This window comes from Lactuca saligna, chromosome 4 (assembly GCF_052625555.1).
Source record: "Lactuca saligna cultivar CGN05327 chromosome 4, ASM5262555v1, whole genome shotgun sequence".
NCBI lineage: Eukaryota > Viridiplantae > Streptophyta > Magnoliopsida > Asterales > Asteraceae > Lactuca > Lactuca saligna.
This window is the reverse complement of record NC_136420.1, coordinates 72347165-72364821: the sequence shown is the minus strand read 5'-3', so window position 1 is coordinate 72364821 and position 17657 is coordinate 72347165. Positions and strand designations below refer to the sequence as shown.

At 33.5% G+C, this 17657-nt stretch overlaps 2 protein-coding genes across 3 annotated transcripts; one reads left to right on the top strand and one right to left on the bottom strand.

The window, feature by feature from the left end:
• Nucleotides 1-10205: 10205 nt before the first annotated feature.
• LOC145042130 (transcription factor ILR3-like) lies at nucleotides 10206-12577 on the bottom strand. Of its 2 annotated transcripts, none has more exons than XM_078990507.1 (5): nucleotides 12176-12577; nucleotides 11251-11316; nucleotides 11076-11153; nucleotides 10790-10952; nucleotides 10206-10718 (listed from the first exon to the last, which is right to left on the bottom strand). In XM_078990507.1, the coding sequence occupies exons 1-5, from the start codon at nucleotides 12322-12324 to the stop codon at nucleotides 10431-10433; spliced, it is 744 nt and encodes a 247-aa protein (XP_078846633.1). In that variant the 5' UTR covers nucleotides 12325-12577; the 3' UTR covers nucleotides 10206-10430. The 2 variants fall into 2 exon arrangements, with proteins under 2 accessions (XP_078846633.1, XP_078846632.1); XM_078990506.1 differs by having other exon boundaries at nucleotides 11251-11313; nucleotides 12176-12537.
• Nucleotides 12578-16953: 4376 nt separating this feature from the next.
• Nucleotides 16954-17445, top strand: LOC145039746 (uncharacterized). The gene has a single exon (XM_078987764.1). The coding sequence runs from the start codon at nucleotides 16954-16956 to the stop codon at nucleotides 17443-17445; it is 492 nt and encodes a 163-aa protein (XP_078843890.1).
• Nucleotides 17446-17657: the final 212 nt, after the last annotated feature.

Sequence of the window (17657 nt, the reverse complement as noted above, 5' to 3'; positions counted from 1 at the left end):
CATACTAACTAGACATAATATTAGTATATAGTTTTGGGCAGAGTTTCTACCAGATATTATCTTGTGACTTTGTGAATTATAATAACTAGGCATAATATTATTCCTAAGATATTTGGCAGGGTAACTACCAGGTATAATATTATCCAACTGATTTATGCATAGTGACTACTTATATATTAAAAATAATAGTATTTTTGTAAAAGTAGTTTTATAACATGTATCCCCCCCCCCCCCCCCCCGCCTCGGTAAAACATTTGAAAACAGTAAAATTTGGGCAATGAAGCTCACACTTGAAGTGTGCTTTAGTAGACTCTAGGATTGCGACTGGTGGTGTGGAGTGCTCAAGATTGACCGTTCTCGAGAGGATAAATTAACAAAAGTAAATATGAAGAATTTCTAATGAATTTTATAAGAATTCTTAGAGAAAAATGATATAGAAGATATATTGCTTGAGTGAGGATCGAACAGAGCATGCAACTCTTTTTATACTAGGATTGTGCATCGTGTAAAGGAGGGGCATGTCATGCTCGTACTTCGTAGCTCAAGTATTTTCCTAACACATGGCTGAAATTTGTGGTGCCACGTGTCTCCTTCTACAACTTGGTGCGCATCGTACATAGCATGCAATTCGCACATGAAAACCACTCTTTCTTGTAAAATCCATAACTTCCTCATACAAACTCCGTTCAACATTCTTTATATCCTCGTGTAGCTATCGACGAGTATTACAACTTTACCATAGGTTGCATTGGCTAATTATGAATTTATTGTTAGCCCTTATTTCCATACGATTTAATGATTTTGCAAAAATCATATCTTTCTCGCACGGACTCCGATTTTTGGATTCTTTTTCTAAAAAAATCGGAGTATTCTGATGTTACTGTTCACTTCAGAATTATTATGATCTTCGGAATTTGTAAGTATTTGTTTTTTCATTTAATATTCAAAAATTCAAAATTCCAAAAATATTTTCTTTGTTTTTGTATTTAGATTTCAAAAATTCAAAAATCCAAAAATATTTTCTTTGTTTTTGCATTTAATTTTCAAAAATTCAAAAATCCATATATATATATATATATATATATATATATATATATATATATATATATATATATATATATATATATATATATATATATATATATATATATATATTTGCATTTGATTTTCAAAAATTCAAAAAATCCAAAAATATATATATATATTTTTTTTGTTTTTGGAATTAATTTTCAAAAATTCAAAAACCCAAAAATATTTTGTTTTTTTTATTTTGGTTTTGAAAAATAAAAATATTAAAAATATTGTACTTCTATGGTATTGACGATCGATATCATACACTCTTTCAACCATAAATTTTCACGACTTTCATGTAGTCCCTTGATTATTGTTGTAATACCTGATTTGATATATGACTACAAACATTATGTGTTAATGATCGTAAGTCATTGATACCATGATTTGCGTGAAACCCACCATCCATTCTTTTCCAATCTGTTATTCTTCATTAATTCTAGTTCATATATTTTAATCCTAAGATTCCTCGTAAAAACCAACTACGGTCGAGACTACAGAAAAATCTGTGTTTATGATCTTCAAGTTGTTATTACCATGATTCCAGTGAAACCCAAAAAACAACTCCTTATGTATTGATGGTGAACAATTTATTGTTCTAGATTTTTACTTACTGAATAGACGTTGAACAATTTCGTGTTCTAAATTTTTAACTTAATGAATTGATGGTGTATTGGAAATTGTTAATATCTCAAATATTCTTTTGCATGATTTTAATGAGATTATTGAATTCAGATTATTTCTTTCAAATAGTTCCAGCTTTTACATTCAAAATTTTGAGATCTTTGTTTGATTAACCTCGTTGTTACATCCTATAATCCTTGACCACGTTAAGCCACCTATGCTATCTCATATTTAGATTCGAATGATCCATAAGATATCTCAAACTCTTATGATCTGTGTATATGGTACACCAGACCCGATACAAGTAATGCCGCCAAATCTTGAGAGAAAATACTACTGCTCCCAACTCCAAAACTGATGGGTTTTGGTCCTAAGAACATCCTATGTGCTCATATAAACCCTAAAGCTCGAATCTAGGTTTCTCTATTGTACATGCAAGTAATCCAAGACTATAAACCCTAATTCTAGCATTCAAATAATCATATTAACATGAGAATAAGTTTATAATGTTACCTTGATTGTTATGTATCAATAACAATCCCAAATCTCCTTGTATTGACTTTGGAAGGCTTAGAGTCACAATTGCCACTCCTCTAATGGCTTACAAACACCAAGAGCAAGTGGAGAAGATATGAGGAGAGAGGGGAGGTATCAAATTCGTCCCTAGAAGCCTTAGGGAAGGTCTTACACGAATTCATGAGCCAAGGGGGTTTATATAGGTGTACAGATAGGGTTTCAGTCATTATCCTTATGTAGTTGCTTGCTTACCAAGCAACCCATAAGATAATCCTTGAATCCTTATCATAGTCGAATTCTAAGGCATTATCACCTTAAATTCATCCATCCTATACTTAGGATAATCCATACCTTATTTTGTAACTATCACATAATTACAATTCAGCCCCTCTAGTTTAATTAATTACACTTGATCACAAAATTAATTCCTAATTAATTATTGACCAATATTAATTAAACAAATATGATTTCTCCTTTAATATATTATTCTTATAACATATTAATAAATCATAATAACCTCTCTCTCTATTTATTTCTCCAATCAAGTTGCTTTGGTGAAGGCAACCCAAAAGGACCATGCACCATCGGGTCAAGTACATACCAAAATAGTTATGGACTTAGACACTAATCCAACAAAAACATGAGTCGGATAACGAACCTCATGCGACTTCGGCTGCCGAAAATCTTAAGCAATAACCCTCCCTTACTACATAAGAACAGCCCGCAGGAGGATAATGGATGCATCACAAAATACCACAAAATTCTCAACACCCTCAGGGAGGGTCAACACTAAGGCCTCACACAACTTCTATCTCAGTGTCTCGAACGTAGCCTGCTACTTCGGCCCCCAACAGAAATCCACACCATTCCTCGAAGGTGATACTCATGTTGCTCCCTGGTCTTTGAATATACCAAGATATCATCAATGAAAACGATTATTGATCGATCAAGCATCCACATGCATACCATAAATGTTGCAGGTGTACTAGTGAGCCCAAATGGCATCACCACGAACTCATATCGAGTTCATAACATGGTCTTCTCCACATCCTCCTCTCTAACCCTCATATGATGATACCTCGACCATAAATTGATCTTGGAGAACTAAGCTACACCCTGCAACTGATCGTATACGTCGTAAATCCATGGAAAGGGATAATGGTTCTCCACCGTCAACATATTCAACTACAGGTAACATCCGATGTGAACAATCATTCTTCTTGATGAACAAAATCTATGTGAGAACTGGAAAATTTTGGAATAAACAAGTTCTAAATTGTAACCGTGTACAAGTGAATCCACAACGTAACTCTGTTGCAACAAAATTTTGAAAACCAAAAGGGCATTATTTGTATGAGGAAATATATATGTTTTGAAAATCATACTTTTAAGGAGGCTTTGAAAAGTCAATAAGTAGAACCAATCATAAAGTACACTTTTCTTTAGAGATTTCAGCCTAGTACTCCACCAAACAAGTGATTTCAGTTTGCACTAGGACCAAAATTACAAGTGATTTCGATTGGAACATAGATCGAAATCACATGTGATTTCGGTTGGTGCATGGGCCGAAATCACTTGTGATTTTGGTAGTTATAGGGTGATTTCGGTGGGAATAAAGAGAAAAGGAGTTTGACTTTATGATTTGAACCTTCACCCTTTTTCCATGCAAAATAATACCCAACAAATATCAGTGTTATTAACCAACAGTTAACTAGGCAAACATCATGTCATTCCTTCCCTCATTAACTACGGAAGAACACACCCACAAACCCCCACCCATTCCATTTTATCTAAATTTACTCCATTCTCTCTCAAGAAGCAAGCCAAAAATCTCCCACGTTCAAATCCTCCAAGCTTGTTCTTAAATCTTGGTAAGTTTTTCTTGTTAATCTAGAGTTTTTTATACACTTTCATGTTAGTTTCATCCTATTTACAAAAACAAAACATAATCTATGTTATAGAATCATAAGAAAATTATGATTGTAAAACTACATGGTTTTTGAGGCGTTTTACCAAAATATAGCTTTTCTAACAAAAATGAGTACATTCTAATTATTTCACTATTTTGTAGGTTACAACCCTAAAATATGATGTTCGACCTTACATTTTGAAACAAGACAAGATAATTACAATGTATTTATATAAATGATTATATAAATGTGTTTGGCAACAAACAGAATAAACTATAATTGGTATAGTCTGGGAATCACAAACACCATATTTTCATTTTGGAAGAAACATATAATTATTTAAAGATATATTTATTTCATCTACAAGAAAAGGGGGTTTTCAGTTCACGTAAATCGATTGACACTGGTTGTGAGACATTTGGCTTCACCGTACCTACCAAAGTATACATTAAGACCTGCATTATAACCAGAGTCTCTTGTAGTGAGAGCGTGACAATTGTGTATAGATCTTGGTAACAAATGTCATAATAGTTCTGACGCCTGAAGAACATCGTAGCAGGCCAACTAGTCGCATTAGTATGAGTATAATAACTCACATAGGGTATTAACAAAACATTAGATTTACGGGATAACACACAATTAATTAGTTTTATATAAAGATAAAACTTCATAACACCATTTTTCAATACAACATTAATTACATTTTTAGTCTTAGAATATAAGACTTACAGCTAAGTTTTAAAGAAAATATTGGATTTTCTGAAAGTATACACTATCATTTTCACGAAGCAATTACACATCCTTTTCGTACAAAATGCTTATGAACTCATCAACTTAATTGTTGACACTTTTCAAAATCACTTGTATTCTCAAGAAATCAGTAAACACGTAATCAAAACGTTTTTTGAGGATGAGGCATCATCGCATCACGTTATTTATTTTTGTATACACATTTGATATCAACCAAACCATGTTTGAATACAATGTAAACTTTTAAATTTTCAATATGATGGTTGTGTGACTTTGATTCATTTATATTCAATTGTTATGATATCGTACAATGACGTCATCCACCCCCGGATGTTTCCATCATTCTGATTCGGGGGTCTGGCAATTGGTGCTTCCCATAGATAACTACTCGGTCTAATAAAATGCTTGCCCAACAGCTCTTGAAGCTAAGAGGACAACTCTTGCATCTCAGGTGGTGCCAAATGGTATGACGCCTTGGCAATCAGAACCGCACCTGGAACCAATCAATCCTAAACTCAACCTGCCTCTCGAGAGGTACGTCGGGAATCTCCTCCGGAAACACCTCTGTAAAATCTCTAACAACAAGCACATCTGAAACTGAAACCTACTCCCAGTTCGAGTATCCACCACATACGTAAGAAAGACCATACAACCTTGTCAAATATACTGTCAAGCCCTACCAGCAGAACGAAAGGATGACCCAACCCTGGTACCCTCTCCAAAAATAACCAGTTCTCCCCCGCTTGGGGTTTGAACTACCACTTGCTAACCCTCACAGACAATCATAGCCCCAAACCTGCTCATACAATCCATCTCTACTATCATGCATATATCCCCCATGAGAATAGAAACCAGATCAATCGAATATGGCACCCCAGAAATCTCAAAGACACAACCCTGATAATAGCTCAATGTAGAAACCCCATGTTCGTTGGCGATAGAAACCCATAACGGACACTCCAACTCTCCAAGATTCATATCAAAACCCTTACTAAAAGACTAAGATACAAAGGAACGCTTCGTACCTGAGTCAAAAACACAAGATCAAGCAAGGAATTCACTAAGAAGGTACCTAGTAGAATTATAAACATAAGCATAACATAAAATAACTGGCATAATAATAAATAGAAACATACCAGTAACGATGTCTGACGCCGCCCTAGCCTCCTCTGTAGTGAGTTACAAATAAAAACCTTCAGCCCTCGGGGGCTCCACCTTACCCAAGCGTCCATCAGTGATCCTCAGTGTAGCCAGTACTGGAGCCTGCGCCAGCCTTGCAGTGAGCAAGGGACAATTGGCCTTCATGTGGACAAATTACTCACAGTGATGAGAAATTCGAGCACTCGGTACTTGGACGTGCTGATGACACTCCTTTGCATAATTCTCCTCCTTGCCACATTTGTAGCATACAGATGAAGATCGAATAGCTCCATCATGAACCTTGTCGTACTTGCCACAAAGTATGGCCCCTCTGTCCCCCAGATCTCGAATCAGCGGGCTTGAACCTCTTTGTTGTAGGCTGCGAGTGAATAGGAGCATGCCTTAAGCTCCCTCGACTGAAGCTCTCTCTTAATATCCTGCCTCCTCGTGGCCTCCTGAAGCTCAGAGAGGGTACAATAATGTTGGGTGGACACAAACTAGCGGATATTCATCTTGAGTATACTCAAGTATCGGGTCATCTGAGCCTGCTCAGAAACAACACACTCAGGGCAGAAAAGAGCCCTCTCTAGTAAACATCTTGGTGATCTTTGTCACCGTATCAGTACCTTACCTTAGATCTAGATACTCCTGAGCCAACCTTTCCCTCTCCACCAAGGGAACATACCTCGTGTGAAACATCTCCGAGAATTGCTCCTAAGTAACAACAACTCTTTGCTTAGGAGTGTAAGATCCAGTCACTAATTTCCACCAATCCTTCTCCCCTAACCAAATAAGCTTCAGGGCGCACTTGAAATTCTAGCTTGCAAGGCAAGAGCATGTGAATAAACAACCCTCCATATCAAATAGACACATCCTCTCTACAATCGAGTCCCTAACCGCATCAAACTCTGGGGGATTCGCATTGTCAAAATCCCAATACTGGAAGGCTCTCTATGCTCGAACCCCCACATCAGAAATGGTTGTGGTAGCTGCAACAATGGCAGCATCAGAAAGAGTAGCATACTGATCATCAAAAAGCTCAATCACAACGATCTTGATAGACCCAAAAAACTCTGGCATAGACCTCCTGACAGCAGCAACCACCTTAGTGGTGATGATCTCCCAAATCTGATCATCAATCAACCCTGGCCTATCCTGTTTAGTCGCTTCGGACCTAGAACCAGATCCTCACATGAACATCACACTGAAAATAGACCAGAATATGTCAGAAATTCCACAATGCATATAGCTACGATCACGAGACGAGACTAAACCCTTGGGGTTTGTGACTTCCTTGCTACGTGTATGGGTCTTGTGCTTTTAGTAGTATGGGCCCATACTACCTTCCTAGTTGTGCCCCTACTACATTCCATACCTACCCGTATTTGTCTCAAGGACCATCATAACCACCCAAAACAAATACAACAGCTATAATACGCATACATCCTATCCTCACTCTCTCGAGAGTAGCTAAACATTTTTCATCTGGTCGGCTACTCACACATATACTCATCCATGAAACTTCCACCAACCCTGCATTACTCGTGTATGCTAATCATACATAACAATGGATCCTATAGACAGTCGAATACTTGATTCTACCCTAAGCCCACAACCAAATAAGTAACAGGAAATAAGGCTAAACAAAACATTCTCAAGCTATAAAATCTTAGTTATGTACAACTATGATGCATACACTAAGCAATTACAATAATTATATCAATTTCATACAAGAAGTAACCCTAGGCTATCAGGCATCCTACATTAGGAAATTCTATCATGCAATTCCTAAATATCCCTAGCCTATCATTAGCATGATGTCCTATCATAAACAAATAACAGTGTGGTAACTTGGGGTATACTTTCTTGCTCCGACTAATCATACACATTGCATCCTTCATTGGTTACTTTTGAAAACAATTTTGAAAACGATTTTTAAAACTTTTAAGATTCCCTAGTTTGAGTCTGGATTCACACAAACGTTTATCCAATTCACTTAAACCTGGCTCTGATACCAACTTGTAACACCCAAAAAAATCATAGAAATTTAAAATTTTCAAAAACAGCCCATTTTAACCATAAAGTGTTTACCAAACCAGTGTTCCAAAAGTATAATCATAATCAAAGTTTCCCAAAATCCAATATCATAAAAAAAACAGGGACACGTGAATGATCATGCCTTAGCTTTCCTATGATCATCTAAAGTAACTAAAACAATAATCGGAAACTGTAAGCCAAAGCTTAGTGAGTTCCCCTAAAGTACCAATACACAATCATATAACAGCTTGCATATTGGGTCCATATCTAATAGATTGGATTATCCTTGAGCCCACAACATGAGTCTGGCTTGCCTTATAGCCCATAGCTCATGTCTGGCTTGCTCCCAAGACCTCTTCATAAGTCTGGCTTGCCCTGCAAGCCCACAGCTTACATCTGGCTTGCTCCCGGGTTTGTTCGCTTCCGCATAAAATAGTATTGCTCAACCCAACCATACTATGTCGACAACAAACAGGTAATCATGCAGGTCTTAACTAATCGCTATAACATAGAAACATCCGAAACCACGATGCACAATCCACTAGGTCGGTGTTGGTGCCTTCGACCAATAAGTATAGTGAGGGAAATTCACCTCTCCATCAAAAAAGATCATTGAAAAGACGAGACACACCTCTCAGTCAAAGTCAAAGTCAATTCATACTTGAAAATCCCATAGCCGTTAGTCACGTCGTGACCTCTAATGGTCACATTGTGACCTAATAAGTCCAATAGTCGAGGAATCCCCATCCTCACATCGTGACGCTCCTCGTGCTCACGTTGTGAGAACGCTTTGATCAAAAGTTCTTAATGAAACTCTTAATCTCTTTTTGGCCAAGCAACCAAATCTCTCATAGTGTCTTATTTACTCTAGAACATCATAGAAATCGTCGCTTTTTGGACATGCATCTCCAATATATGTCCCAAACACTAAGTAGGGCACAAAAGGGAAAAACGACATCAAATCTCATGCAAGAGTCATACAACTCAACCATCTTCCAGATCTAGCAACTATACAACTCAAGGGACACTAGAGATCTATAAAGTTGGCAACTTTATGGATTCTAACCTCTAAAACATCTTGAAAATTAATGTTTTAGCATAAGAATATAGATCTAGGCTAATTGACTCATAAAGCAATGAACTTGAAGCTCACAAAAGGTCCAGAAGATGTGCAAATGCTTAGTGGTGAGACTTTAATGCAGAAATGATGGACTAGATGCTCTTCCTCTTCTTCTCCTTGGCTAAAATCACTACAAAATAAAGAATTTAATTATTGTATGTTGAAAACCATATGTGCTCACCAGCCTCCCAAACCTGACTCACTCAGTTTCTTGTATCACAAGTAGTGGCACAAGAGCACAAGCGTGACGAACAGATGAAAGATTTATGGATTATAGACTAGCAGAATAATAGATGTTTTTAAGTTATATATTATTTCCGTTTATGCTTATGTACTGTATTGACGATGACATCCCAATGTTTTTAATATAATTAAAATATATTTATTCGGAAATGTTTTGATAATATCTTGATCGTATTTTGGGAACAAATTTCATAATATTATTCTTCAAAATGATACTCTGATTTTAAATTAAACATAAACAAATCGGTCTTTTCTAACCGTAAAATTAAGGATGTCATAATTGTCATCTATCGTCTTTATCGTCTTCATGGTTCATCCTTCTAGGTATCTGGTCCAGCCTTCATCGTCTATGTTTGAAAAAACTTTGTTTTGTTAGAATCCGGGTTAAACTTTTGATGCTGTAAAACGCTTGTTCTAAAACAAATATGGATTTAATAATCTAATCGATTTAACAAGCGTATTCTATATTGGATCGTGTAAGTCAAGGTAGGATTTTTGTTTTTATTTGAAGTTTATAATGAATTCGGGAAAAAAAGAACCCCCCAAGGGATATGGAAGAATCGTAGCATGGTATTTCAACAAGGACTATGGGTGATCAGTTTGTTAGAGTTGGTTTAACATTGATACTTCAATTCCCCGATTTCTCTGTAACCGGTGTCAACTTTAACATTCCATAACTTATCTTACTACCTTCGCTTCCCTTTCCACACACCTAACCTAGCAAAGTCGTCACCCAACAATTTGCATTGCGCCATTTACAATAAAAGCAAAAAAAATGAAACATGTTCTAAGAGTGATACACAATGGGCTTTATATACTATTCCTTCTTTAAACATCACCTACTAAAATTCCATTATAAATCTCTGATTACAACAATATCAATGAGAACCCACATAGGGTTAACTACTTCATTATCCCCATGGCAACATAACTTAATTTACCTAACAAATTCAATTAGCATCCAATACATCATCAACAAAAAAAAAGTTATTTAAAAAAAAAAAAAAAAAGGATCTTTCTTAAGCAAGAGGTGACCGATGAACATGATCCTCTGAGGTATCAACAGCAGCAGTAGGAGCAAACGGCCACATTGGAACTCCATGGTATCCCATGATCGGCATAAACTTACCATCCACCATGTGGTTCGCCGGAAAAGGTATTGGCATGGCGGCATGCGGCGGTGGTGGAAAGAAAGCCGCCGTCGTTGCCGCCGCCGGAGATCTACCAAAAGCCTTCACTTGCTCTTCTAATCTCTCCTTTTCCGCCTTCAGTTTCTGCTTCTCATCTCTTAGCTCATTCTTCTCAGCCTTACAATAAATAAAAATTATGTGTAAAATAATTTACTCATTAACTTTCTATATCAAATTCAAACATTTACCTTTAATTCATTGATTTTTGTCTGTAATTCTTGAGCAGACTCTTTAAGCTTCAATGCTTCATCTCTCAATTGATTCACCCTTCGAATGGCATCACCCAAAATTACGGTTTTATCCGTCTTAGGTGGTCTTCCGGGGTCAAGTATTTCATTTAGCTCTTGGAACCTTTTCAGCCAACCAAAGGGCAAAAATGTCAAATCAATGAATTTTCATTCATATGTTTGTTGTTATGGCATCTCCAAGAAATGTATTAATGGAGTAAAAAAGAAACAGGGGTTAAAATCATGCCTTTCGTTCAGCTTATCTCTCCTCCTTTTTTCTCTGCATGCTTTTGTATCAGTAGAAGAACATAATCCAGGATTCACCCTACAAAAAAACAGTAACAATAACAGTTAATAATAGCAAGTTTTACAGTTTATTCAGATTAAAAGATTTTTAAAATAGATAAATATATACAATGTACCTCTTTCTTGACCCAAGTTCCTTGCTACAATTTGGTTTTCCAGATGAGTCTAAAAAACCTGCACTGCTATAAACAAAATGGGCTTGAATTTTGAGACATAGTTTGAGCATGAAGAAAGTTCGGTTTTAAGTTCGATAAATATAGTAGTCGAATGCATTGACTTGTTGAAGTCAAAATCCATGAAAGGATAAACAAGGAATTTGTTGGATTTTGTAATATATAATAGCAAAGAACATTCTAGAAAACTAGTATCTAACAATACAACTAATTAGAATGGAATGGAAACAGGAAAGGTCTTAAATAATTACTTAAGGAAGTTATATATGTTATAAGAATAGCAATATGTGAATAGTGCATGACATAGGTATGAATTATAGGGACTTAGCTTTGGATTTAGCCCATTATCAAGATATAAAACTAGGCCAAATTCACATTCTTTGGGATGTAAAACTACAATAAGTGAATGCTAAAGGTATGAATTATATATTTTTAAATAACTCATTAATCCAACCTTATGAATTGGAATGCTTCTTTCTTGTGGGTGGAGCTATTAAACATTTAAATTTCATTAGAACAAAGATTGCATCCCTCTGTTACTATTAAAACACAAATAAAGAAAAAAAGAAAAAGGAACAACACAGAAAGTAAAAAGGAAATTATAAAATATATATCAGAAGAGCTATAATACATAAACTTTTATGCATAACTTCAAAAATCCAATAAATTGCAAGTACAATTTTTTAATTAGTCGATGGAGAAAGTGGAGTTAATTTAACTAGTTTAAGAATAACTAAGAGATTCAGAAATTCAGCAAAATAGAACATATAGTAGCAATGCAGAACCACGAGAATCCTTTTTTAGATAAAGTGACCTCGAAGATAAGCTTGATTAAACCAATAACTGAAATAGAACTATGAAAACTAACCTGAGATTGGACGGACCGGGAAACGGATTAGACGACCAGTGAAAATCCGATTCGAGAGACGGAAGTTCACCTCCGGGGACTGGAATCTGTTCGATCAAGCTGAAATCGAAGAAACAATTCGAATTATCATCGTCTTCTGGGGCGACCATTATCTCTTCTGAACAAAACCTATTAACCCTTGCCGGAATCTTGAAACCCCGGCGAAATTGAGCGAAGATGTCGATTACACGAATGAAATTGATGTAGGCTTTGTGTTTGAAAGCGTCAAGGGATGAAATTGGTTGAATTGAGACGGGTATTGAAAGTAGGGCGAAATTGATTTGGGGAAAAAGAGGATGAGGATTGAGGATGGGGCCGATGGCGGGCGTTGGAGCATCGAAACACTGCACGTCACCAATATTATATTTAATGCCTTTCTCTTGGGAATTGAAACAAAAGCTATTATTATATATTACTTTTGTTATCATTATTTTTTAACAATTCACGTGCTATAATTTTTGTACTAGCAAATATCAACAAAAGGATTAAATCATTTTAAACATTTCTATGATTCACATAATAAATGTTAGCTAAATTATAATCTTTGCTTTCATAGTTATTAGGGGTTGGTTAAAAATATACTTAAATTAATCATATAAATATCCTAATTAATTTTTGAAATATTTTTAATGGTTTAAATTGTATTGTTTTCTAAAAAAAAATTATTATAAATAGTTAATTATTGTTTGATTTTTTATAAATATGCTAATAGGGTGTTTAAATGGTTTTTTAATAGCAGCACCCATTATTAGCCGTAAGACACATATATTATATAGTTTAATTAAAATAAATATAAATGTCAAAATATTTAAAAAAAATTAAATTTATAAAAAAAAATAATAAATTATACTAATGGAAATATTTTTATCTTTTAAATTTAAATAAATAAAAGAAACTAATGAGCATTAATTTTAGAAATTTTGAAATTAAAATATAATTCATTAATGAAGTTGATATCTATTTATTAGTATATTTATTGTAATTATTATATTAAAATATTATGTGGACTTTAATAAAATAGAGAAACTCATAAAATGATATATGAAAAAAATTAAAGTAACCACAAAATGACATTTAACAATTTGAATGATAGTGACAAATGGCAAAAAAAAAACATTTATTTATTAGAGATGATTTAAAAAAAAATAAATAAATAAAAAGAAACTAATGAGTTTTAATTTTGGGAATTTTGAAATTTAAATATAAGTTTATTAATGATATTGATGTCAATTTATTATTATATTTATTGTAGTTATTACATTAAAACATTATGTGGAATTTAATAAAATAGAAAAACTCATAAAATGACATGTGGGAAAAAAAATCAAACTAACCAAAAAATAACATTTGACAAACTGAATGAGAGTGTGATAAATGGCAAAAAAATAAAATAAAATAAAATAAAATAAACATTCATTTATTAGAGAGGATATTCATGTGTAATGTTAAGATTAACTTTTTACATTTATTAGTTTATGTGGTTTTCAAACGTTATGTGTTGTCGCCGATCATTGTCAATGACTATCAGTTAGATGCCTTTAAAATTGTCAATAAAACCTTGCTTTTGTATTTTTTAATATTTTAACACATGATGTGTGTAAAATGCACTAGTTTTAATCCTACTAATCTAAACACAAAATAAACACACAAAAGACAATGTACCTATCGATTAACAATATAACTCAGGCAAGTAAGGTATCGAACACACGGAAAGGTAACAATTATGATTGACTACTAGAGTTACCTCAATAAAAACAAGTAATAAAAGATGGTTTTCTATAGTTTTGCAAGACTACAAACTTAAATAAACAAATAACACTCAAACAAAACAATTAACAACTAAATATGATAGAAGGTAACTAGATTCAATAATAGAATAGACTTATGTTTAGATTCGACTCGTTTATTCCTATGGTTGATTTCATGGCGAGTGCAATGGATTAATATATCATTGGTTACTGATTTTTAATGTGATTAGGTTCATGTTCACTATTACTAATCCTTAGCAAACATGTTAATTCAAACAGTGGTCAATTGATTAAACTAACAAGTTTCCTAGTGTTTAATTCATATCAAGTAAGACTTGTAATATTAGCTAATTAAATTTGGTAATTAAATCAACTCGTGTATGGTTTTTCATCACACATGCTTACAGATTAATTTACTTATTTTCTAGTTAACCCTAGGTTCATATTCACTAATACTATGCATACAATATTATGTTCACAAAATTATATGATTCAAACAATTAAGAAGATGTTCATGCAATTCAACAACTTGATTTTTAACAGAAAATAATTATTATCAACACATAAGGGTCTTTAACAAGCTTAACAAAACAATTCGCCAAATAATATTAATCTAATCCATAAAATCACATCATATTCACAAATTCATCTACTATGAACAAAAGTTAAAAGCTTTTAGCTCATATCTACATCAATTAACAACTTAAAATCGAAATCTAATGATTGAAACATAGTTTATGCAAAAGATTAAGAAAAAGAATAGTGTTTGTTGCCTTTGATCTCTTCTAACTTGACTACCAAGTTGAATTCTCGAAAACCAGAGCTTCAAGAACCCTTCTAATCGTCAATAAGTCGCCAAAAGTGTCTAACCTCCTTTTTGGTTTCGGGAATAACCGATATATATATATATATATATATATATATATATATATATATATATATATATATATATATATATATATCCCTATTTTAAAAAAAGAATAAGTTTATTCTCACATTGACAAGTGTCATGCAATTAGAACCCCTCATTAATGTTATATATTATTTATCATGTCACTTGTCAATCTATTAATTATTCATTTCAAATTTCAAATTTTAAATTTTCCACTCTAATTTTATTAAATTAATAATTGATTCTTCATTTTAGATTTCAAAATTTAAAATTTATCCCTTTAATTATATTAAATTAATAACATTAGATTAAAAAATAAAATAAAATTAATATAAATTATAAAATGATATAACTCCACGTATTTATTTAAATCAACGATTATAATTTTATATAACTAAAACAATATTTCTTAAGTAATAATTTATTTAAAATAATTGTATAATAATTTTGTTTTTTTAATACGAAAGTTTAATTAATTTTATAATCGTGGTTATCACGGGTTATAAACTAGTGTATATATATATATATATATATATTTATATATATATATATATATATATATATATATATATATATATATATATATATATATATATATATATATATATATATATATATAAGGATTTTTCAAAATCACGCACGGACTCGTCGAGTTATTAGACCCAAGTCGACGAGTTCGTTACTTATAACAAATGTACGACGTGTTGGTAAGGCATTGATGGTTCACAAATGTTCCATTCTACTCGTCGACTTGATGGCGAACTTGCCGAGTTTTTCCTCTTTTAAGCTTTATTTCTTCAAACTTTAATTCCCAAACTCCCAATTGCTAGTTCTTGCTTCTTTTTTTCACTCGATCATGTCTTTGAGACTGAAAATATAATTTTAAGATAATAAAGTACCTTTTGTTCATAAATCGAGAAAAAATAACCAAAAAGTATTAAGATATTATATGAAATATATGATCAAATATGTACATATTAACACATTTATAAACTACGTGGATCTTTTTTGTCATTTAAAAAAATATGACCTAAAAGCTTAAGGCTTTATAATTTCTTGTTAGTAATCAATCCTTTTTCCTTTGACCTAGTTGAAAACCTAATTAATGCTTCTCCTTCCTTTGAACTTCCCATAATCTCACCAATAACCCAAAGTTACTCACTCATCACTCTAAGTCCCACCTTCATCGCCATAGAGTATACTCATAGCCATAACCACCATTGCAAAGGTATTGTCGTTATCAATGCCATTGCCACAACCACCAATATATATATATATATATATATATATATATATATATATATATATATATATATATATATATCACACATTCTCTCATCATCATCATCATCATTGATAAATCTATTTTTATGAATGTACTAAATTGTCATAAATCTGTTGAATTGATGTATAATTGTCCAAGAATGACACTACTTTGATGAGTTGTTGAACTTCATATGCAGGTTGATATATCATACTAAAAGTAGGTGTAACCTCCAAGTAAAACGAATTGCTAAAAGAATGAAGAAATATTGTTGGGAAAATTGACTATTCTTCAATGTTTTGGTCATATCTCAAGTTCTAGAGCTCCGATTGAAATGAGTAACAAAGTTCTGGAAACTAGACAAGTTTTTCTACAACTTTAGTGTTTTGTGTTTCTACTAATTCTGTCGTTTTGACCACCAAAACTTGCACCAACGGTGAAGGACGCCTCCGGGCGTCTAAGACGTCCCCTAGGATGTCCAAGTCAAACGGTTGATTATGTATCAAAATGGGTCGAAGCTAAGGCTACACACACGAATGACCATAATGTTGTTTGCAAATTTGTTAAAAAGAACATCTTTTCTAGACACGAAATCCCTCGAACTATTATTAGTGACGGGGGTTGCCATTTTAAAAATTGGCATTTTGCAATGTTACTAAAACACTATGGTGTCATACAAAGGATTGCTACTCCATATCACCCACAAACAAGTGGACAAGTAATGGTGTCAAATAAGGAAATTAAACGCATCTTGGAAAAAACTATTCGTCCCGACCGAAAAGATTGGTCCTTAAGATTAGATGATGTGTTATGGGCATATTGAACAACCTATAAGATGCCCATTGGAATGTCCTCGTACTGGCTTGTTTATGGAAAACCACGCCATCTCCCGGTGGAGTTGGAACATCATGCCATGTGGACCATTAAAAATGCTAACTTTAAATTGAATGATTCAGGTACGGAAAGAAAACTTCAACTTGTTGAATTGGAAGAGATTCAAAGGGAAGCCTACGGAAGCTCAAAGATCTATAAAGAAAAGACGAAGGCATTTCATGAACGACATATTGTCCGAAAACAATTCGTTGAAGTAAAACTGGTGTGGCTATTTAACTCCCGTCTCAAACTCTTCCCCAGAAACCTTCAGAGTAAATGTAGTGGACCTTTTGTGGTGACAAATGTGGCAGATCACGGTGCCATTGAAATCAAAGACACGAAAGGTGGTGAACCATTCAAGGTAAATGGACAAAGACTCAAACCATACATTAGAATGGTATATGGTGAAACGACTCTCGTGAGAAAACAACTCTCGAGGTACCACAATATTTAGAAACGAGGTAAATTGTCCGGCTGAAGACGTAAAACTTAGCGCTTTTCGGGAGGCAACTCATGATTTATATGTTTTTACTTTTATTTTTCGGTTTGTGTGTTTTAATTTTTTTTTTTTTTTTGTATCGAGGATGATCCAATGTTTAAAGTTGGGGAGGGGATAATGTTATGTGTAACATATGGTCCTTTTTTGATATCTAGAATAAAGTCACC